The sequence below is a fragment of the Cryptomeria japonica genome, chromosome 4, assembly GCF_030272615.1.
Source record: "Cryptomeria japonica chromosome 4, Sugi_1.0, whole genome shotgun sequence".
NCBI lineage: Eukaryota > Viridiplantae > Streptophyta > Pinopsida > Cupressales > Cupressaceae > Cryptomeria > Cryptomeria japonica.
The window spans coordinates 392,040,100-392,066,153 of record NC_081408.1 but is presented as its reverse complement, the minus strand read 5'-3'; the positions used below and the strand labels follow the sequence as shown (position 1 = coordinate 392,066,153).

Genomic DNA, 26,054 nt, shown 5'->3' with positions numbered 1-26,054 from the left:
GATCACTTGCTCATACCTTTTGTTGCTAGATAATTTTTATCTACAGTGCAAGGTTGGACTGAGCTATCTATGTGTGCACTTAATCTAAATCGTGGGATGAACATTGTTCTCTGATGGTGTTCATCAATGGTTTAAAATCTTTCAAACACAACCTTCTAAGATTGCACCCGCTTCATTTAGTTGTCTTCTAATGGCGAAGTGAAGTGTGGTTGATCTCATCCGAAGCATTGCTATCTATTGAGTTCTTAGATTTAGAGTATTTTTCCTAAACCCTTCCTACTTTACTTTCAGCATTTTCCAATCGAAAAGTCCCAAAAAAGAGTTATTTCATAGCAAAATCATCCACGAAAAATCTCCTTGAAAGTTATAAATTTGTCTAAGACTTCTTCAAACTGTGCGTAAGTCCACTTGGATTACCAGCAAAATCAACCACACGAGCCAATATCCACATAAAGTCGCTAGTACACGGTTGGAACCTTGGAGTCATCGTATGATCTTCTTGCAATCGTAGCATACTTTTGACTTTGATCAAGAGAGGATAAGGTAACCGTTGGGAAACTTTATTCTATGTTGGTGTAGTCACAAAACACCGCTCAACAGGTCTCAAGGATGATGTATTGTCACATGTGCATGATTGTTTGACTTGTCAGTAGAACACACTTTCTCGAAAGATTCTACAACCTTTACCCATTCCCACACATAAGTGGGAAAGTATACTCATGGATTTTATCACAAGTCCATCGAAGGTGCAATGCAGAGATTGTATCTTTGTAGTAGTTGATTGGTGTACCAAGTTTGCACACTTCTATGCCATTTCATCAAAGTAGAAGGCACTGCAAGTTGCAAAGTTATTCTTTAGGGAGGCACTTAGACTCCATGGATTGCCTACAAATATACTCAATGAAAGGGATAGCAGGTTTCTCAGTGCTTTTTGTCAAAAGCTATTCAAGTTAGTTGGCATGGAATCGACCCCAAGTACCAATTACCATCCTCAAACCAATGGTCAAACAAACATTGTGAACAAATGGGTGGACTTGGTTCTTGTTGGTGTAAATAATTATTCATAATGGATATTATTACACTTACTTAAGTTTACTTAGGATAATGCATTTTCATAGTAGTTTGGGTATGAGACACTTGGGTGTTTGTGCCACATTGGGATAGTGTGTGTAGGAGAAATTCCACCTTTTATGGTGTTGATCTTTTTGTTACACTCCACTCTTGTTGTTACACTCCACATTCAGTGGGTGATCCACCTCATGTGGACTATTATATTATTTCTCCTACCTACCCACACCTATTTCCTACCTACCCTTGTTTCTTATTGAGCCACATGTCATGTTTGTGTGCTCACATATCCCTAGCCTTGCCTATATAAACAAGCTCATCTACATTGTATGTAACTATTGAACCATTGAATCATTGTTATTGATCATTTTCTATTGATGAGAATATAGTTTATTCTTGTCCCATATTATGTCTCTATTTTGTACATTTCATTGAGCTCTTGATCTTGGCAAAATCTCACAGTTCTGAGGGCTAACCTAGACTTTATAGGGATCAATGAGGGATTTGGCCTAGGCATTTTCAGTTATAGGCCAATCGGAGGTGTTTTGGCAAGGTTTCCAGATACTTACTATTTATAGTAAGTCAGCTGCGGCTCAACGACTTGAAATATTTGAAACATTTTTGGATGTCAGTATTTTTGGTGTATTTAATTCTTCATCAGGTTTGCCAATTTAGTGAGCCATTAATTAATTGGGCGATTCAATTTTTAAGTTCCTAAAGTTAAATTTAAATTTTAACTTTACTGATTATTTAATATTGGGACTAATGTTTTAAGGGAAAAATTAAAAGTTCCCTTTCATTGTCCAGACATAAAGGGATATTAATATTTTATTATATCGTTCTTTTATCCCACATTGACGGTGCTTTGGAAATCATGCCCAATTGGAGTTATAAATAAGAGTTTGAAGAGCTGATGGGGATATCTTGGAAATTGTGTTTCTTGGTTTCTGTGTTTCTAGAATTAGTTCTGGAAATATTTCTGGCTTTTGAGGATTGAGGACGAAATCCCTCATTAGTGACATTTCCTAAGCCTGTGAGAGACTGGGTCTGGGAAATATTGGCATTCTAAATATTTTGTGCTGCTGGAAATATCTCAGGAGGATGTCTGGTGTGAATGGCTTAATATCGAGCAAGTACTTCCAGCTAGGGTATTGGCGTGAAGACTACACAAGCTGAAGGGTTTGTTTGGTGCCTGCAAACAGTGAAGACTATCATGCACAGTGAATGGTTAATAGTGAATCGCTACAGTGGCGTGAATAGTAATCCGCTACAGTGACGTGAACAGTGATTCGCTACAGTAGCGTGTACAGTGAACTGCCACAGCTGAAAGGTACTTTTGCTGGGTTGAACTTCCCTTGACAGAGCCGTACATTTTATTTGGGCAGTATTCATCTTGCTGGGCTGAACTACCTTTGTTGGCCATACTAGTCATGGAAAGAAACGTACAGGTCTGAGATTACACAAAGGGGAGCCGTTCCTGACTGCTGCAGCAAAATAGATGACTGTACATGCTGAACCTTCCAGTCTGCTGGGGCCGTACTTCTCTACTGGCTGCTAATAGTCCAGTCGCCATAAAATATCTGATTGGGATTTTGAGTTAGGAGTGCTATCGCTGAGTTGGAGGGGTGGGACATTCATTTCTGAGGCATTTCTAATACTTTCTTGGGTTACTTGCTGGCTGTGTCAAAGCCTGACTGTTCATGACAGTGCCTAGGGTTTGCTGGAGCTGATTTTGCTTTTAGAAATTCTGAATTAGACACATTAAATGGGTATGTTAAACCTGAACATGGTGTAATTCCTTGATTATAAATAGTCTGAACTATTGATAAGTTTTCGCAACACACTATTATGAATTAAAGAATCTCATTTGCAAACTCAGAATACAATGTTATTTGAAACTAATTAATTTCAGTTAGTTGTGAGTTTGTGATTGTTGTGTCATTATTATTCAATATTGGAAACAATGCACAAATCTAAAATTTCTGGAACAAGCAAACTTAGAAATCAGTCCCAAATGAATGCATGCCAACTGTTTGACAAAATACCAAACTCTACAAATTGAGAAATTAGTGCAGAAAGGACAGGGGTCTTTACATCCACAAACAAACATTGTGAACAAATAGGAATGACTCCTTTCAGAGAATTGGACATCCTTAAGACACTTAAGGATAATCTTCATAGTACCCAAAATCAGAAGAAGATACATGTAAACAGGCAAAAAGTTGAGAGAATATTTGTGGTGGGTGACTTCTTGCATCTACAGCCATACAAGCAATCTTCCTTGAAGAAAAGTGGCACAAAGAAGTTGAAGCCTCACTTCTATGGCTCTTATGTAGAGGATCGGTGAAGTATGTTATGAGCTAGAGTTGTCAAAGAACAGCAAGATTCACAATCTATTTCATGTTTATTACCTCAAGAAGGCACTTGGGCAGCACATCTGATGTAGGGGGAACTTCTCAATCTCACAAACACATATGCAAATCACTTAATTGATTTGTCTTTAACAATATTTCTCAAAACCATATGGGTTTAAACACATTAGAAATTGAGAAATGCAAGGGAATAGACAAAATTTGCAAGACTATGCTCCTACTTTCTATTCAAATATTCCTGAAAATGGAAGTACAATACAAATCTGAAATAATGCAATGCATGGCAGCCCCATTGGCATTACAAACATCCTCAAATCTAATATAAAATCAGTCCACCTAGAAACATGAACAATCAAGAGAAAATATCTCCTTCCTCTGATTTTTGCTACAATCTAGCATCCCAAATACATATAGATTTTGAATCACCATCGCATGACCACATGGACATCAAATAAACATCTCCAATCTGATGTAAATCGGGAAAATAAGCAAGAGAAGACTACAAGAATTCCATCTCCCACTTGAGCTACAGCTGCACTCCAATCTTTGTCATTCAACCTACAAAACTCAACCTGCAACTTTCAAAGTAAATCCTCCAACTCTTGTCTTCAATATTATGAAATGTGATGCCATGAATTACCCCCCTCAAATCTTAAACCCTTAATTGCATTTGTATAGAGGATGAACCTTGTCAAGAAGTCCTACAAGTGTGTTTGTTGCATTTCAAACGCCTAAGTGAGAAATACATGAGGCTATCATTGAAGGAAATTGGACTTACCTTAAACATTGCATTTTAAACTTTGCAGTTCAAAATGAAAGTCATCAATTGGAATCTAAAGTCCTACTAGTGAAACCTTCAAGTTTCAAAGTTATGTTTTTCACCAATCTCAAGCAATGGTCAAACATGGTGTTGAAGTGCGATATGCATGTTGAACTCTAAAGTCCAAGTGGCGTGTGTTGATGTGTGTTTTGTGACACTCCACAACACAAAATAAAACACTAAGTATTCTATCCTCTCTTGAACAAAGAAACCTCAAATGCTAAACAATGTGATCAAATAAGGCAACCCCAAGGTTCTCTAATGTCAAGTCTTGACGTGCAATGGATAGACTCAAGTGAATGATGTGATTTGTTGGTATCACAAAGGGACTTATGCTTAGCTGGAACTTAAATTCTAAATTAACTTGAACTTCAAACAAAAGACAAAAGGAATAAGGGTTAGGGAAATCTAATCTAAGAACCTAAGGACAATGATATAATGGATAGTGCTTGGATAGACAAATTCCTTTAATCAAGCTTTGCTTTGCCATGATAATCGACAACTACACAAAACTGATGTGATTTCCAAAGGTAGTGAATGATTTTCATAATGCAAACATTCATTCAAATACCCAATGTTGGCAAAATCCAAATGAACATCAACAATTGAACTATTGCAACAATGAGGTTCAAACTAATCATGCAAAGTAACTTGTAATCAACAAGCTACAAATGGTATGAACCAAGGAATTCATCACTTATCTTCACATTTCTCCATCAAAATCAATGAACTTTAACTAAAACTTGAGAAGTAGAAACCATGCAAAATGTTGAAACAACACACAAAGATTTACCATATCTTCAATTAAAATCATGTATTAATTTCAACATAGTCTTGGCAACAATTTCTGATCTCCCCTCCTGCTACTACTTCTAACAACATATTCTCTATTCCATTCCCCCTTACAAATGTAAAGGTCAAACCTTTTATAGACTTCTCAATTACAAATCGAGGGCCCAAATTGATTCTAAATCAATGGCCATGATAATTCAATGGAACCCTAAGATGAGGTACTTATAACAACCACCACCTTACATTTAATACCATCCAATGAGAAAATTACAAATGCACATCCTTTTGAGGAAAAGGACCAATGAGAAAATATGAGTTGTTACATTATATTTAGTGCCTTGCACTTTTATAGTTGTTGGTGAACCAGGTTCAATGAAATTGCACATGTTGACTTGGAATAACTTGATTGGTTGGATGGCTAATTGCCACATCAATTTGCTTATCTTGTAAAGTTTTATCCTTCATCATAAAGAAGTCTTTGCATCTCCAACAATATATCTTGATACTCAACATCTTTAAGCCTTTTGACTGATTGTGATGGTTCATATTCCCAAATTGTGTCATCTTTATATCTCCACTAGATGAGTTTCTTTGATTAACTCCTCTGAAACTATCTGCTTGAGATGCTTCATTGCACATTTCATCTTCATCCTTGCCATCCTCATGATGTCCTTGACCTTGATATTCTTGTCATTGTAGAGACTTTTATGTTGTAATGTTCTTCCTCTTGATTGGTTGTTAAGGTCCTCTTGAAATTGTTGATGTCTTCCTTTTGCATTGTTGTAGAGCTATTGCACATGTGGACTCTAATCTCTTCATGTTGTTGTAGTCTTTATCTTTATCAGCTTTCTTGGATGACTTGATCTCTCACACGCTATGAAGTCTTTCTCCTTCTCCATGGCGTAGTGTTCTTCATCATGCAAAGCAATCCCTGACCTCTTCCTTGTATCATTTTGTTGGGATATCTTACTCCATCGCTTTCCATCATATTCCTTGTAATCATTCCTAACAAGAGAAAGATAAATACCTTAAATTATAATTGTAAATGCAAGGCAAAAGATTTATGATAAAATAAAAGCTCAAGTCCTACATTACTAATTCATGTTGTGTAAAACAATATCAATAACAACATCATTAATTTACACAAAATCACTCTACCAACACTTCCCTTCATTCTTCAATATTAATCGTCTCACTCCTTTTCATTTGACATTTGGTTTGGAGTCTGACTTGCTTGGATAAATTCACCCCCTCTATGTTGGAAATCACTCTTATGTGTCCCTAAAACCACCTTCCTTCATGTTGTAGATCACACTTGCAATATGCTCTGCTCTTTGAATCTGTCTAAATCGTACTTGAAAGATTGGAAAATGATTGTTTGTCACCTTATTACTATAAGATATTGATCTCATGTTCAAGGAGGGGTCGGTCCTATCGAGGAATGCAATTTGTTATAAATTTGTTTTAAAACATTGCTAAGCCTCTTTGGGGTTGGCCACCTTATCATTCACCCCTCACGTTTGGAATGGATTTTAGATGTTTGACTCACCTTAATCCAAGTCGGCTCTACCTCATCACACATTTGCACTTCATTACACACTCAAGTCAGCCCATCTTGACATTTTATTTGCACCCTTTCACAACCATATATATGTGGCGGGATTTCACAGTTACCATACATTCTCAACCTTCATTCCAAGCAGAATTTACGAGGGTTTCTACACTACCTTTCAAGTTTTTGAAGACCCTGTGCATTACAAATCAAAGCTTTTGAGGTGTCATGTATTAGACCGAGAAAATTTTGAGTGATTATGTAATGACTTTTGGAATTTCAAGGATGCCTTGTAATGCATTTCGGAATTTGGAGGGCATCATGTAATGTGGGTCGAGATTTTGGAAGGCTCATGTGTAACTTGGCGGGGGTTGCATGTAACCATACATTTGAAATCTGAAATTTCATGCAAGTATGTAGTGCAAGTCAGGGTTTTAATGACCTTGTGTATAGAGTGGCAGAGATTCCATGTTGCCTTGTATTGCATTGTGGAACTTGAACAATCTGTGCATTACCTTGTGAACTTTCTAGATGGACATGTAATACCTTGTGGAGGTACAGCCAAATCATGAATTAGAGATCGGGATTTTAACTCATCCATGTATTGCAAGGCGGAATTCAGAGGTAGTTATGTATTGCATAGCAGAACTTTGAGAAAGTCACGCAATACAAAGCGGAGATCACTCTTTGTTATGCACTTTAAGATGACCTCATGACTCAATTCTAAGCAAAATTACAAAAGGATTTCACATTGTTTAAGAAAAATGCATATCATCCTTGAAATTCCAAGCGGAATTGCAAAGATATCTTACCACTTTAACCAGCACTTCACCCATTACTTGTAATTTCACTTTAAAGTTTCATTGTTACTTATGTAAATGATGCTCAATGTGCAAGATATATTCTAGTTATATTTTCTTGATCTATGTATTATCTATTTATATGATAAATCTGATTATCTTCTTTTGTATGGCAGGTGAGAGGAGCATTTATTAATTTCTATGTCCTTTCTCACAAATGCCATTCGATATATATATAGCAAGCGGGGTACGACCAAGCAATGCCTTGATCGGTCATGACCGATCAAGACATTACTTGATCGTGCTCCTTTGCTAATTATATAACTAACAAACGATGCATATTAATAACCAATGTCAACCGGTGCATGTTTATATTTAACAACCGATAAATATCGGTGTATGCTTAACCTTTAATCAACCGATAACTATCGGTGTTTGCACGATACTAACAGCCGATAGTTATCATGTTAGCCTTAACAACCGATAACTATCGATGTAGGCTTAACAACCGATAACTATCGGTAACCTTTATTATGCCACCCGTTATGCAACCCAATATTAATCGGTGCCTTGATTAATCATTTATTTATTGTCACTTATGTTAGTCGATATAAATCGGAGTGCAAGATTAAAATCGATGAACATAAACAAAAGATATAACATGATTATCAATGTTAAGGGTTTGATCGAACTAAATAGGTTATTTATATGCAAATGTAGAATGGCTATCAAAGAGGAATTAATTGCTTGAAGGTTTTATCATAGTTATCGATATGATAAATGATTGAATGAGAGACTTCATTTATCTCTCATTCAATCATTTATCTTACCGAAGCTATCATGCATTAACACTCCCTCTTAGCTAGGTAAGATGAATGTAAACAATATATTCAAGCATCACAATTCAAATGATAGTTAGCATTTTAGACATTCTAGAAAATCATACCACCTAATCATATGATATGAAGTACACCTAAACAAGTGATACAAATGTCCATCACGTCAATCTTGTGATAACAGGATATCACCTAAGCATGTGATATCAGTATTGCCTAAACACGCAATACTTAAGGATAATCATATGAGAAAGATTTAAATTCTCATCTTAGAAAATCATATCACCTAATCACATGATATGAAGTATCACCTAATCACGTGATACAAATGTCCATCACGTCAATCTTGTGATGACAGGATATCACCTAAGCATGTGATATCAGTATTGCCTAAACACGCAATACTTAAGGATAATCATATGAGAAAGATTTAAATTCTCATCTTAGAAAATCATATCACCTAATCAAATGATATGAAGTATAACCTAAACACGTGATACAAATGTCCATCGCGTCAATCTTGTGATGACAGGATATCACCTAAGCATGTGATATCAGTATTGCCTAAACACGCAATACTTAAGGATAATCATATGAGAAAGATTTAAATTCTCATCTTATCCAAGTTGTGGTATGTGCACAAAACACTTTATGCAAATGTTTTACCACAACACAATCATGGTACATCCATGACACACCAGAGATCCAACATGATAACTGGTTTGGACATTATAAGATCGTCACCTTATAATGTCTACATACAAGTGTTCATTATCTTGAGAGATCGTAACCTCTTAGATATGAACCCAGGGGATAAAATCCAAAATGTCCCTTCATGACGAAGAAGTTTACACATTAAACATCTTATTGATATGCAAATACAGATTACAAAGCAAATTACCTTTCTATCATACCTAAACCTTTTCTGAAGTGATCAACCTTCACTCAGGAAAGAGGTTTGGTCAAAATATCTGTAGTTTAGATCTCCAAGGGAAAACCCTCCTACTCGAGGGAGAAATACCCAGCATAAAATGTCATCTTTATATATCAAATATGTCTAGCAATAATGCAAAGATACAGGCCCAATATATGTTGCTTCACTCCTTGAAGCAAATTTCACAAGAACAAATCTGATTGGCCTTCTTCACAGGATCGATCTACTCTAACTAATATATAAACTGCTCTTCACATAAATTGAATGGATCAGAGAATGAGTTTGCATCTTCTATATATATGAGGGAGGCACCCTTTCACCATATGTCTCTTCACAAGGGTGGCCACTACAACATCAACACTCCCTCTTAGCTAGGGAGGAATCCTTGTTAATAATATAGTCATGAAATGACATCCACCATGGCTACTCCTAGAGGGTGGAACATGATTCATCACGGTACTCAACATGATGACATCCATCATGGCTACTCCCATGTATGAGAATGCATATGAACACAAGTGCCCATCACGGAGTTGCTCAACGTGATGTTTTCATCTCATCATGACGTTCACCATGACTACTCCTAGAGGGTGGAACAAGGGCCTTCTCCTCAAACTTCTCCCTCACTGAGAAGAGTGTATTTAAGGCTTGCTCCTCAAACTTCTCTCTCACAGAGAAGAATGCATTAAGCATATCTTCATGATGGTGTGGCTCCCTCTGAACCTGATATCAACCTTCTGACCTCCTTGTCTAAGGTTGCTTCTGATGAAATGTTAGACTCCCTCTGAATCTGATATCAACCATCTGACCTCCTCTTCGAAGAACCAGATCACAAGGACGAACTGTAAGGGTCCTTCTTCGATAAATACTTACCGCCATTAACTCAATCCTATGACTGCAAACATCGAGTTCTTTCTCCCTTGAATGAAATCTCTTATGCTTCTTGGTCTGTCCTTTCTTTATCTCGAAAGATCACCTGCAAAACATGACTTATAGAACTCTGGCATGTACTTAGCAAATTCACCACCAGTAGCATAAACAAGAGCCCCTATGGTCAACATTGCTTCCTCATGGGCTGTTGCACTTCTACAAGCAAATACTTGTTTATAGAATGGAAATGTGAAATCTCAGAATCTCCACTAAAGTCCCCTCCATATTCTGCCTGAATTCTTCATCACAAATAGTACTTCAAAACTCTATAGCCTAAAGAGCAACAAGCTCTTCATCACTTTTAACTGCTTTTGTTGTGATTCTAAAGATGTCGTGCATGTAAGGGGCAAGTTTCTCATAGTACGTTGAAGAAATTGAAACAAGATATTCAAATGCAGCTTGTCGTGTGCGGACACCTACTGACAATGTTGATTCACAAATAACACACATATTGTAATTGCATGAATTAATAACTACATATGAAATTCATGACCATTAATCAAACCTGGATTACTTATCTCTTTGTTTATTAGTCTTCCTCGCAATCCAACAATTGTTCATTCCTGATTCTTTGCACTTGAAGATTTAGATCTCATTTGATGGTTGCTCTTTGATACACATACTTTTAGTTGTTGTGTTCATCTGACATAACCAGGATCTGTGAGATGTTGAGCCCATATTCACAAGACACTCAGCAGTATCAATGTGGCATCGATCTTCCTCAATAATCTTCCCAGCCATGCATTCAAATGAAGATCCTTCTCTGCAAATCTGTACATGCTATGAAAGAGAGCATCGAATTGGTTTTGTCTACAGTAAGACCGTCGCTTCTCATGTCGCTCTCTGACTAGCAAATATATGAGTATTGTTTCCAATGTTGTGGCGCTAGCGCCAAACAACATTAAAGATAAACCTTAACGCCCAATTTAATAGATGGAACTTATCTTGATAGATTTCTTGTTTTGACAATGGATTTATGCTGATCAAAAATCTCCCATAAAACTGATTACTATCTCTTTACAATCTGCTATAGAATTTCTATAAGTTTGTCATAGAATTCTTCACCGTCTCTTCACCTAATCCGTTCATACAATCCTTCATGAATCTGCGAAAAATCTTTGTACATTCCTATTCATTGGACCTGCGGTTCTGATCCTCTTTATTAATGTATGATTGTTCTTAATGAATGGTTTACTGCCTTTCATTATATAATTGCTCTGTATTAATTATTACTGTTATTAATTACAACACTTCTATTAATCACTGAACTCAATATATGTGCATGGGCCGTTATTATATTCGCAATTGCTATCTTCTTTTTATGAGAAGTCCTTCTTTAGTCTTCCGCAGGTCACATATGATAACAATTTATTTATGTGTCTGATCATTCTTTAAAATATGCAAATAATGGTGTTGAATCCTGATTGTTATATCTAATTTGGGCAACCCTGAACGTGCCAAAAGTAGATGCACTACTAGAGCTGATCCAAACATGGATATATGTAAAACCAACAATATTCGAACATACTCCTCATCGATGCTGACTGTAATCATCTCATGGCCAATAGTTGATATTAGTTTGATCGCTTCCCTCAACCGGACTAGCTGATAATGAATATATCGATTACAAATTTCTTATTCGTTTTGTCTAAGTATGGTTTATACGTACAGATTACACCATACTAGACTAATCGTTATAATTCCATTAGTTTCTTTGCTTTTATCGATCCTTCATATGCATTGATCAAATATCTTGACCGTTTCCAAGCAAGGCATAAACACTTGTATCTTCGTTTGGTATTCATATATGATTGATATGCTTAGATGATCATTGGCTGTTCATACATCAAGCCTCAGTCTCTTAAGTCACTGTTTATACATTAGTTGACCCATTGCTTCTCTTCGCTGCATAATATCTCTTTTCCCTTTATCGGATAAAATAGTTGGTACTTATCTTATTTTTCCTCATAAGATCGAATGCATTTCCCCGTCTATTCTGCTATTTCCAGTGCTGTCAAAATGAACTTCCTTCCCTGGTGATTCCACAAAGAACTTGGCCCTAAATGTGCAAACTACAGTTGATTCCCTGAGAGTAGAGTCGATCTCCCTTAATACCCAGATTGCATTTAAAATAGGCAATCGGGATATCCAAATCACCACGCTCAGAGAAGTTCCGACCTAGAAGAGGAGTTGTCTGATTGCTTCAACAAATCTGATAGGATTTTCAAATCTGATGGCGCTACCCATTAGAAGAATTTTGATGTTGAATATATGCTTGTTTGAATTTTCCACAAAATTGAACAGCCTCAGGTTCGATTTAACCTGGCTTTGATACCATGTAAATGATGTTCAATTCTCTGTTCAATGTGCAAGATATATTCTAGTTATATTTTCTTGATCTATGTATTATCTATTTATATGATAAATCTGATTATCTTCTTTTGTATGGCAGGTGAGAGGAGCATTTATTAATTTCTCTGTCCTTTCTCTCAAATGCCATTCGATATATATATAGCAAGCGGGGTACGACCAAGCAATGCCTTGATCGGTCATGACCAATCAAGACATTACTTGATCGTGCCCGATCAAGACATTACTTGATCGTGCTCCTTTGCTAATTATATAACTAACAAACGGTGCATATTAATAACCAATGTCAACCGGTGCATGTTTATATTTAACAACCGATAAATATCGGTGTATGCTTAACCTTTAATCAGCCGATAACTATCGATGTTTGCACGATACTAACAGCCGATAGTTATCGGCATGTTAGCCTTAACAACCGATAACTATCGGTGTAGGCTTAACAACCGATAACTATCGGTAACCTTTATTATGCCACCCGATATTAATCGGTGCCTTGATTAATCATTTATTTATTGTCACTTATGTTAGTCGATATAAATCGGAGTGCAAGATTAAAATCGATGAACATAAACAAAAGATATAATATGATTATCAATGTTAAGGGTTTGATCGAACTGAATAGGTTATTTATATGCAAATGTAGAATGGCTATCAAAGAGGAATTAATTGCTTGAAGGTTTTATCATAGTTATCGATATGATAAATGATTGAATGAGAGACTTCATTTATCTCTCATTCAATCATTTATCTTACCAAAGCTATCATACATTAACAACTTCCACATTTCCTCACTTTCAAAATTGTAACTCGATGGTCATTCAATTCAAAATTTCACAATCTCATCCCTTGCTGCCTACTCGAACCTCCGGATTGACAAACAAAATTGAACCATTCTCATTCTAAGGTGAGAGACTATGAAAAAGCTGCATGTACATGGTGAAATTTGGAAGATTAAACTATTGCAAAACCAACAGAGATACAACCACATAAACCTTAGTTCTACAATCAAGAATCCAACATACACCAATGAAGAACCTAAAACATGCAAATCACAACAAAATAGAAAAATTATACGATTCACATGCTTGGTAGGGTTTGATCTCCATTGTTTCTTATCTCCATTGATCTTGTTTGATATAATTGCTCTCAGATTTTGTGTGCACAAGAGCTCAACAAAGAACGGATTGCGGTTGTGAAGTCGCTTGATCGCATGAAGATTGATTGATTGCTGATTAGTTAGGCTACTGGATTAGGGTTGATAAGGATTACGGAATCCTCTTATATAGGGAACACCTTAGAAAATGAAGGGATAGGATTAAGAGGTGAAACGATAAATGGTCAGCTAGGATTAAAGGATAGGTAAGGAAAAGGATAAAATAATAAGAGGATGGTTAGCATAAAATGAAGAGATAAATGGCAAGTGCCATGGAGGGAAAAAGATAATTAATTAATTAAATAAATACAGATCTATTTAATTAATAGAAGAAAGTGAGACCAATTAAATAAACAAAATATTTATTTAATTTAGGGAAAAGATAATTTAAATAAATAAAAATATTTATTTAAATGGGAAAAGGCTAGAAGAAGATTAATAAATTAATTATATAAATAAATAACTATTTAATTAATAGAAAGCTTAGGATAAAATAATTAAATAAATAAAATATTTATTTAATTAGGCTAGGACAATTTTAGGTGTCTACATTGCCAAACCAAAACAAACAAAGCAAAAACAAGCGAACAAGAGGGGTCCCCATTTGCAATGGGGCATGTATGTTTACAACATAACAACGTTTTGGTCTACTAGCAGTGTTTAGTGTTACCTAAATCCTAAGGTCAAGTTGTCTGAAGTAATCAAGACCTCCAAGTTATTAGTCTAGTGCAGCAAACTAGTATGAGATTTCAACCTAGGGGTGCAAAAACATCATTTGTGGCATGAAGGCTAAAGGCTAAGTAGCTAGGTCAATACAAGCTTAGACTACCTAACCAAGGTCTAAACCCAAACCAATGCAACATCTTGAACACAAGGCCCTTGTGTTACAAGAGGATCAACCAACTGGCAACAACACTCAATTCAGTTGGGTAAGTGACATGACCACCTTCTTAATGGAAGGTAGATACCCCCAAGGTCTGGACCGGACCAAAAGAAGACACTTCAGGTTGCAGTCCATTCCCTATACCCTAGCGAATGGCACCCTTTTTTGAAAAGACTCTAATGGAGTCTTACTAAGATGCATCGAACAAAACCAAGTCAGCAAAATGGCTCCAAAGAACAAATAAGTGTAGTTTCTTGAAGCTCAAATTTAAGCATGAAATTGTCTTCAACCTCTCAAGATATAAGATGTCATTGCCCAAGTTGCATCGGTCACCCTAAAGTCAAACACAATAATTGAAGTCGCAATGCAACAATCCTTCTACATTTGTTATCGCTTAGTGCATTGGTAAGCATATCCTCATTCTATGCTATAACCCTTGTGCACATGAAAGTGTAATGTGATATTCTTGGTATCATTTTTGTATCAAAAAACAATTTGTTTGTCTACTTTGTCCACTATGGTTAGGCATAAGCATGGGGCCTTACACAAACCCTAACTATGTTATTCCTCCTATTGAACCTGTCATTCCTAGTAAACATGCTCATGAGGATTTTTGACATATGTTTTCTTAATCATTGCATGTCTAACCACGTGATGCCTCCCTATTCTATGCTTAATCTCATTAATTATGCTCTTAGCAATGTTATTCCTTCTCATAAATCATCTTGTTTGCATCCCTATTATTGTTCCTCCTAGGGATTCTTATGTTCCTGATACTAGTTCAATTCCTTGTAAGCATTCCCCTATTCCTCCTTCTAACTCAATGATTACTACAACTGAGGTGGCTTTTCATACTTTAGTGGTCTTCCACTTCCTCCTAAAGATTGCCTATTCCAAACTACAGCAAACATTCCACCTATCTCTTCTAACTTTATTGCTAGCATTATTCATCCATTTGAGCCTCTCATCTCAATGGTTGATTTTGATTTGGCTCATTTAAACAGATTTTCTACTCAAGATTTTGAGAGTGATAAGACACTTGATGACTATCACCAAATGATATTGGTTGAGTACCTTTGCAACATTTTTTCTTCATTATCCAACTATTTATTTGTCCTTACTTTTTACATGTATGTTGTGTGCTTATTGTCCCCCACTATTGGTTGATGACATATGTTACTCTGATGTACATGATAACACATGATGGAAAGCATCGTTTGGTGTTGGCATGTTGTACCTCTTTCCTCTATGTGTTCTTTATTTTATTCCTTGTGTATACTACTTGTCTCCAACTAAATAATTGGAGATGGTGCAAAGTATCAAGATATTTATATCTTTTTCATGTCATGTATTTGGGAACAATGCATATTAGAGTGTAACACCCTTTTCATGTTTTGCAAAAAGAGCATTCCTTTATACCATAATTTTGTTGCTTCACATCCCTTCAAAAGACTTCCCATGTGTATGTAATGTTCTATGAGAATGGAGGGTGATGAACCAACTTTACTGAATATGATATTCTCATTTTATTAGGACTTACTCCAATCTTGTAGATCTCTTTATGCTCCTTTATGTGTGTTTCTATGATGCTTCATTACTTTATGATCCCTTGTCCTATGCCATAAGCCCGTAACATTTTCATTTATACTTTCTCTCCCCAATGTTCTCAATTTTACTTTCTCTCTCCAATTTTCAAATTTTATTATTCTCTTTATTCTTTTAATATGTTTCTTAGCAGTTATCATGTGTACGATCATACACAATACATGCTTGCTTGTCATCATCATAGGTGGTGCATGATTTTCTTGAAATTCACTTACATATGTTGTGCTATAGTAAATGATTATAAACACCTGCACCTTTAATTCCTACACCCGTTTCTATTCCTTTAAGTCTCACTGCGTGTTCTTTCCCCTTCTCATTTTGCTTGCCCAACCCTTTTTATGATAAGTTTGTATTTTCTTATTGGTATCATTCTACTACTCTTATTTGATCTTTGACGACTATCTTGAGCATTGTTTATTTGCCCATTCCTTGGCGACAATATTCCTTTCTAATTGTTGGGAGCAATTCCTTTCTTGTCACTCTATTCTATCTACTTCATACTTAAATATTGGCAGCTTTACTTCCTCCTGTTGTGACCTTTTTCACACATCGCCTCATTGCAAATGGGGACCCCCCCCCTTTTTTTTTGCTTTTTAAGGTTTTGCCTTGGCATCACAACTACTAATCACCAATCTTTTTGCAATGAGGAATTAGTGTTTTTGAGAGGTCATCTAGGTCAATTAGGGAAATCATGCTTAGAATTGTCTAGACATCATGGAAGTTCTTAGAAGACCCGAAGGGCGAAAATCGCAATTGCTAGGTCAATTTTGACACCTTCCTATTTTTGTGGGATTTTGCTTTTTTGCTTTTTTATTTTTTTGGCACTTTGGGACCAATCCGGGAAGCAGCTTTTTTGGCTTGCTTTTTGCTTTTTTTGCTAATTTGCTTTTTTCAACTTTTTTGAATGTTGACCTAGGATTGAGTCACTCAGGCCATGGCAACAAGGTTCTTCTCTTTGAAATCAAAAGTTTGTGTCTCCAAGTACAAAAAGCAAGGGAAAATCTTCAGACGGGGTATTGATTCAAATGTTCCAGACAAACATGAAATGTTGATCAAGAAAATTCATCCAAGCGTTCAGAGCGAAAATAGAGAAGACCATATCTCAGGTCGGTTCAAAGTTTCCTATCAATGGAGTTTCCAACGTCCAAGCCATCATGAAGTCCATTCAAGGTGGGAGTTTCCAACGTCCAAGCCATGTTCAAGTCTGCCATCCTCAAGCAAGGGAAATGTCCAAGACAGTGCAAAGTCCGCCAAGGGAAAAATTCAGAAATTTGGCTAAGTATCAATACCTTCAAAGAAAATAAAATTTGAAAATTTGGTTAAGTGTCAAGGAAATGTCTTGCCTAAGTGCCAAGACAAAGCAAGCCAATGTCCAAGGCCGCAAAGTCCACCTAGACAAATCATACAATTCGCTTGACCAAGTGTCAAGTCCGCCATGCCACAAGTTGGAAATATCCAATCTATCATGAAGTCCGCCAAGACATGGCTGACCAAGGAACCAAGTTCGCCAAGACATGTTAGCAAGATGGCTTACCAATGGTGAAGTCCGCCCAAGGTTGAAGTATAGATGGCATGACAAAGTAGCAGGTTCGCCTTGACACTTCGAAGAAATTGGCATGATCAAGAGAAAAGTTCGCCCTGCATGAAGGCACATGAAGTCCACCAAAGGGTTGGAAATGGCATGGAAACACCTAAACTCTGCCATGAAATGGCATGGAAAATGTTAAGTACGCCATGCTATAAATTCAAAACGTCCAAACAATGCTGAAGTCTGCCATAAATTGGCTGGCCAAAGCTGAAGTCGGCCCAAGATTGGCTTGCAAATAGCAAAGTCTGCCATGCCATGTATGGCGAATGGCGTGGAAAGTATGAAGTCCGCCTTGACACTTTTTGAAGGGGTAGAAAGTTTGCCAAAAAAAGAGAGAAATTGACATGGCATGAAATACATAAATTCGCCATGGATAAAGTTTGGCCAAGGTGGAGTAAAATTTCACTCAACACTAAGAATTATTTTATTTATCCAACACTTGGGAAAATTTCCTAAACACATGAATTTCAAAAAAAGATTCCTTGCAAATACATGGACAAGATGAGGACAAGGTGTGAAGTGGCGCTAAGAAACAAGAATAGAAACTTTCGTTTGAAGTCTTTTGAAGAAATTGAGTTGCCATTTTGAGGAAGATGAGAAAGAGACTAGGTTCGAAAAATCTACCAAAAATGTGAAGATACTAAAAAGGATCGAACTTCTCAAACTTGTATCAATTTCAACTTGCCATTTTCTTTCTCAAGTTTGAAAGGTCTCTCTCCAAGTGCAAGAAAGGAGGAAATTTCCAAAGTCCGATCCAAGTGTTGGAATTTGCCAAGAGGAAACAAAAAATGGTTAAGTGTGGAATTTTCCACAACAAAAGAATCAAATTTTGACTTAGCGTTGGACAGGAAGCAGGAAGAATGAAGAAGAATAAAGAGGAAAAGTAGAGAGGAAATGAATAAAATCCTTGTCCAAGGATAGAGTCTGTCCTACTTAACACAAGCCAAATTCAGAATTGAAGGCAAATCCACAGGAAACGTTCGTCCGAGCATAGAGATGGCCAAAATCTTGGCTAAAGTTGATAGGTCCACATGAAAGTGTTACAAAATGAAATTAAATAGCCAAAATTTAGCTAAGTATGGGAAATACTTCACAGAGAAAATTCCAAATTCCTCCATTGTGGTGAAGGCACAAAACAATTCTTCTTTGAATTCAGGGCACTTGCAAGAATATAGGAAAGAATTCCGGACTTCTTGGGGGATTTCATCTACAATCCCAGACCTATTGAAGCAATCAAGGCAACTTGAAGGATTTCGTCTCGTGAGGAATTGAAGACAAGCTCTCAATCAAAATCAAATGGAGGCAAGGGGAGTATTCCAAACAAATTTCCATACTTGGACAATTTCTTGACAAATTGGAGAATTCAAAGGAATAATATCAATCCAGTTCAAGCAGGAAGAATTTCAAAGCAATCAAGAAGCAAAATTTTAATAACTTCAAGTCCAGACATCTAATCCAAGGGGAGACTTCCAGACCTCAAAGATTCAAATGCAAGTGAGAAGAAGAGATCAAAATCTCGAAAGGAATCCAAGATCAAAGCTAGAAAGAAGCAAGTGCAAAGGACAGAGTCGTCGGCAAGGAAAGATATTATAAGGCAAGTACGTGGAAGAAGAACAGAGGAATCAAGGAGGACATCCAACACGCTGAGGTGGCACCTTATCATCTTCCAACCAATCAATTGTTCCAAGTCAACATGTCCAAGTTCAATGAACCTGACTTATCCACGGAAGCTTCTAGAAGGCACGCTCCACAATGTAACAACTTTCTATTTTATTATTGGTTTATATTTAGCAAAACGACAAGTGTCCCAAAATGTAATTTTCTCATTGGTCGAGAGGGAGTTAGTTGTAACAAACCCTAATTAGGGTTTTATTTTGTAATCTCAGTTGTTGATTTGAAATCAATCCTGGCCATTGAATTGTAATTGAGGAGCCTATAAATTGAGCTCGCCCCTCATTTGTAAAACATGGGAGCATGTTGCAAAACGTGTTGAGATAAGCAAATTGTTGTTTACTACTGCCAAAGTAATAAGTAATGCATTGTTGGAATTGATGGTGACTACTTCTCTTATTTTAGAGTTCGCGTGACTCTTATCCCTCATCATAGTTTAGATTTTATTTCGTGTATGTTAGACGAATGCAAGATCTGATAAGTATTGATTTATGGTGAATCTTCCGCTCATACTTTTGATGAACAAATGATTTTTGTTCATTGTGTAAAGTTAGTCTGAGCCTACTTTGTGGATGCTTAACTTTTGTTTGGATGAATATTGTTCGATTTGATGGTAGTTATTCACGATGTAAAAATCATAAGCACACCCCTTGAAGATTGCACCCACTTTGTGTAGTTGTCCTAGCATGGCGAAGCAAAGCGTGGTTACTGGTTTCACCTAATCAATACGGTCTCTTGAATTCTTAGGAATAGATTAGAACTTCTAAACCTTTATCTTCCTTTCAGTTTTCTTTAAGTCCATGATCCAAGACCCAAACAATAGAGCTTCATTGTCTAGACCTTCATTGTGAATTGAACGAGCCAAGCGTACGTCCCCCTTGTATTTCAGCATACAAAACCAAGGAAGCTATCCCACATAAAGTCGCTTGTTCGCACATACAAACCTTGGAGTCGTCGTGTGGTCTTTCTTTGCAATCTTGGCACACGTAGTGATTTTGTTCAAGAGAGGGTAGAGTGTCCTTGACATTTTATTCTAATGTTCGGTGAATGATAAAACGTACACCAACACCTCCCTAATTTGTTTTCCTTAAATCGATCAACTCTTCTCCTTTCTCTAATGTATGTACGTATATATCCACTTAGTATCATCAACTTGATAAAGTGAGGGTAAAATGTATGAGGGAAAATGATGTGCTTTGAAATAATCATCCTACTTTCTACGCTCATTTTACTAGCCATTCCTTAGACATGTTTTAGGCATCATTCAGCACATTTCCAATCTTAATACTAGTCACAAATATGCAAAAACTAGAGAAAAAATCTTAGGATCTGATCTCATTCCCATCCTTGAAATTTGGAGACCTAGATCTGCAAGGACATCGATACCCTTAGGCCCCTGTGTCCATGTTAAAAATTTTAATTCTGCTTCCAACAACCATTGGAAGCCTAATTCTTACCACATTTTCTAATAGTCCTTCACTCAGATCTTCGTATAATCTAATGAACATCCTTTTGTCCTCTTGCTTCTCACTTGGTTACTCTTGGCTTACACTCATGATTCTGCCTACTTCTCTATGCTAAGTTTTAAAAAGGCGACTCCATTGTTGCAGAACAGCAAGTGATGTCATTGATGATTTGAAGATTGAAGCTTTGATTGGATCCAAACCATAGCACCTTCCCTTCATTCTACCTCCATATCTCTCCTTATCCTTGCCATTTACCATATCATTTCCTCCATTGCTAATGCCATAGTTCCCAAAACAACTTTCTCTTCCCCTCTATGTTGAAAAACAGAAGTTTTTCCCTTGTCTTCAACGTTTCCCTATAGCATATATTATGACATCCATATCCTCTTTGCCCTCCATCATTTGCACACACCATCTAGAATAGAAATCCACCTAGGGTTTTTCTTATTAGGTGCAGATCTTTGCACACACCACCATTTCCACCTCAGTAGGATCCCACACACTCCAAATAATCCAAGTCACATCTTGTTGGGGCTGAAATATACCAAATAGAGGACTGGCCAAGGCAATGTCTTAAATGCACAAACCAATTTTTCCTTTCCCTCAGAAGTCCTACAGCTAATATCTCCATTTTAGTGAATGATGTGAGAAATCTGAAAGCACAGAGATGATCAGGAAAATAAGGTGAGTATTTTCAAAAAGTTTCAGATCTGCCAGGTGCAAGCATAAGCTTCTAGGTGCAGACATGACCACTAGATTTTTCATAATCTCAAGTTTTGTTAAAAGTTCACAGAGATGTTCCTCCAGCCACTCTGGACCCTTTCACCTTCAGATTCTGATTTCAGACATGTTTTCTATCCATTTTCTCTGCCCTTTCCAAAGCATAGTTCTTTTCCATTTTCAGTCCTGCCACAGTGACTTTTTGGAATAAATCAGATAAGAATAGTTCCGTTTCTGAATATACATATTCTCTTAATATACATTGGGAAGATTCAAAAAATATTCTTGCGTCATCCTTTAGGCAAACACATTTTATCTAAAATGCAAGAGGTAAGAACTTCAATGCATCCACAAAATAATGTAATGCTAAGAGATAAGAGATTATAATGCCATAAAACTTTGCATTAAAATGCTTCAGATTTGGTCCATTGCATACAACTTCAAAGGTTCATGGTTGTAATATGACACAAAAGAAATGTGAGCTACTCTACGCATGAGAATTGGAAAAATACAAATTCAAGGACATCAGATCCACTGAGATCTGGGCATGTTTCATAAATCATTCCTTGCATGTATATACATGGCATTAAATTAGAAAACTGTTCTAGCAGATAATAAAATAACTATAAGTTATATTAATTATATTATTAAGAGAATCATGGCTACATCATGCAGTCATTGACTCATTCCTATTATGATTTTATGACTACAAACTGCAGGAAGATTTCTGCATCTTCTCAATCGTTTCCCAGAACATCAATACATGCTTTAGATCTGCAAACAGTCATTTTGTTTCCCCCCACCCCCCTCACAGGCGGCGGCTTGTCTTTACAATGATCTGACACTCGCAGCAATTTCATTTTTAAAATACAACCAACGCGCCAGATCATCCTGCATGCCTTGCACTTGACAGTGTCAGAAGGATAGAGCTCTCGTCATCCTGACAGAACTCTAATTTTTGCCAACATACAACATGGAAAGAGGTCTCAAGGTGGGACCCACCAACTCCTTTGGCTTTTGAATCATTTGTGGCCTGCCAACCCTTCGATGCAACCCATGCCTGTGAAGATCAATGGCAGGTGATTGATTATTTCTGACGGCCTTTTCTCTTTCTTTTAAAAATTCAACCTTGCCTTGATGAGGACCAATCATTCGTTAAATCAGGGCTTGATTTTAAATCCAGGGCAAGTGGAACATTTCACTGACCTTGTAATTATTAGAGTTCAAAAAGCTCATCAATTGTTGGATGGCAGACAGGTCATTACAAGGGCCTAGCAAAGTTTTCTAAGTCAAAATATTAGCAAAAGGGATGTAGTTCCATACAGAAAATATAATTTCAGTTCTAAAGTCCTGGGACATCCCCAATCCCTGTACCCACATCTTCTACTGAATATGTATATGAAACATGATCATATGCTTATTCAATGTTTCTAGTTGACCATTGAACAAATTGAAACTGCACAGATTCAAAAATGGATTTCATCAAATGCCTCACATTCTACTTAGTACAAAATCCATCCATCACCACATTTAGCAATAAACAGGCTTCGCAGCCATCAGTTTAAGCACAGGTTACTCAGTGGAATTCTCTCTTCAGAAAGTCATCAGCTCAAGAGGAGTTTCACTTTTTCCTAAGCAATTTTACTTCTCTAAGAGAATGTTATTCCAAGCAAAGTTTAGTCTCATACTGTTTGCACGAATCAATATACCTTAACAAGAAAATCCAAATGCACACATTTTGTGAATGTAACTGAGGAAATATGGTCAAAATTATGGGCAGTGGCCCACACCAGAAAATCAATTACCACACTATCTCTTAGAGTTCCTTATAAGAAGACTTCAAAAATTGTTGTCGATCACATTGATCTTGATTCTTGACATAACAAAACAACCACTATTTGAAACTTTACAGAAAGCCAGAGAAATTCATTTGAAGCTTTTGACAATGTATGTAAAGTTTCCACTGTGTCATCATCAAGAAAAATAAAGAATGATATTTTGCAAGGTTGATTTTTTTAATTGGTGAGGCTTTGGGCTCAATGTTAACAAACATTTATTAAGATGCCAAGATTCAAACTCAGCAGCAGAAAAATTCTCCAGGAGACGATACATACCAATCACCAGAAGTACACGATCCAGGTAACCTGGAAATTGTACCTAATCGAGGAATCACCCCAGTCGTGCAAAACCCTAGTAATCATGCCTCTAGCTACCTGACAACCTCAAAAAAGTTTGCCCTGACTGATTGGATATAAGTTGCAATCAATATTTAGCAGTCCAGGTCTCATGAAGCGGCATTCATTCTATTAACAAACTCAAAACATATCAAAACTCATATATGGAACCTTAGGAGTCCTGGTTCTGTTCGTATGATTACAGTCTCCAACATCACTTGGAGATCAAACCTATAAATTCAGAGCAATGCAAAAGTAAATCGCACAATTCCAAAATTAACTCCAACATTATTTATTTTTATTTGAATTGGTAACTTTTAGGACATAAACACTAACCAGTTGCTTATTAGATTACCTCAGTTGAAAACTACGGAAAAAATCAACAGCGAGAGATAGACACTGGTAGCCAAGGCTAGATGATCCCATAAACCTAAGGACTACACCTAGTGACAAGAGAAATCTCTCAAAACTGTATACTGGCACCTTTTAATATGGCCTAAACTACAGGAGAAACCATTGAGGCTGGAATGAATGAAGGACTTCAAAATCAAAGGTCCTGAATCGACAAGCCCAAACTGGGTCAGATCAAAAGAGGTGAAGCGTCCCCAACTATTAAAGCTACACTTCAACCATAATGATGATTGAATCCCGTTGCGAACCTGGGTTTCTACGCATAAATTGGATCCTATCAAGCCACACTCCAACTTCAGCACTGGGCAGAACTGCATGATGTGCATTGACGATGGGACCAACAACTGGTAACCATTAAACCAAACTTACTACATCTCAATTCTAAAAAGACGACCGAAGGATTCCCTTAATTGTAACTTTGCCTAATTTGGTGTAGGTATATGCTTACTCGGCATGTTGTAATTAACTGCTTAAGGATAGAGATGTCATATCTTGTAACTAGTTGTATCCATATAAAAACAAATTAAAAGATAACCAGTTCACACCCAATTCAAACAGCTCCTGGAAATTCGGCAACCTCATAGCAAGATTCAATTGTTCACCTCCAGAAAAACCCGACTGACAATCAAAAACTCTAGCATTAAAACGATGAACAAAAACTAATTAACTTGTCCTCTACCATCATTGGATTTTGACCTGATATAATTGAATAAGCCGAGTTTAAATTTATTTGGGCATCGATACTCCACTGTGTATGAGCCAGATCTGTTAGCATCGTTGGCGGAACCAAAAAAAAAAGTGTCGTTGCCTACCCTTGAACATTTCTGAGAGTTTGATTAAGTCGCCAATCCAAGCTGCTTTCCTTTTTGCGATCCTCATCGTTGGTCGACTTCATTCTCTCCTCCTCCCGAAATTGGTGTGTGAAATAATATATATATGAGGTGAAACGTGCGCTCATGCCAATTACCTCCTACTTTTAATGGAATGCCTTAATATAATTCTATATCAACAAATAAAAATAGTATACTCTTGTATTAAGAATAATATATAACTATCATATCTGAATTTTAATAAATGTGAATAAGAAACGTTGAGAGTTATTAAATTATAAAAATATTTAATATTTATAAAAAATAATAAAGAAAAATGATTGGATAAACTCAGTATTTGAAAAAAATTATTACATCATATGAACATAATCTATACATCAGTGATTGTATATTTTGATAATTCTAAAAATATATAAGCATGTATAGATAAATTATGAGATGTTAAAAAATGTAAATCTAACAATATAGATATTTCATTTCTTATATTGATGTGATGATTGTTTATAAAAAAAAATTGGAAGCCAATATATACTCATAATGATAATTCTAAAAATATATAAGCATGTATAGATAAATTATGGGATGTTAAAAAATGTAAATCTAACAATATAGATATTTCATTTCTTATATTGATGTGATGATTGTTTATAAAAAAAAATTGGAAGCCAATATATACTCATAATGATAAAATACGCAAATTTAATAATCAAAATGATAAAATATGCAAATCTAATAATATAGACATTTTGTTGCTTATGTTGGCATGATGGTTGTTTATAAAGAAAAATTGGAAGCTAATATATGCTTATTAGAACTATTATAATAACATTTGTAAAATATTAGAAAATTTAAAATTCTACAATCAATTGTGAAACATAATGTGACAAAAAATTAGTCTTAGTTAACTATTTATGTGTTAATAATAACTCTCATACAACATCTATAAAATAGTATCGAAATAGAATTTAGTCATAGTTACAATGTGTAAATAGTTTTTAAAAAATTGTCAAATAAAATTTCAAATCTTTTTGACTTAGCTAATCTTCTATGCACTGGCAATAACTCTCATTTTTCAGTAC

General features: G+C 36.2%; 1 protein-coding gene across 1 annotated transcript in view; it reads right to left on the bottom strand.

Moving 5' to 3' along the window:
• LOC131074660 (GTPase-activating protein GYP1) overlaps positions 1–25,115 on the bottom strand; it is a 107,318-nt gene extending 82,203 nt beyond the window's left edge. Inside the window, exon 1 of the mRNA XM_058011325.1 lies at positions 24,958–25,115. Coding sequence (XP_057867308.1) covers positions 24,958–25,103 — 146 coding nt within the window. The 5' untranslated portion in view covers positions 25,104–25,115. The remainder of the gene's footprint in view (positions 1–24,957) is intronic.
• Between the last annotated feature and the right edge of the window lie 939 nt (positions 25,116–26,054).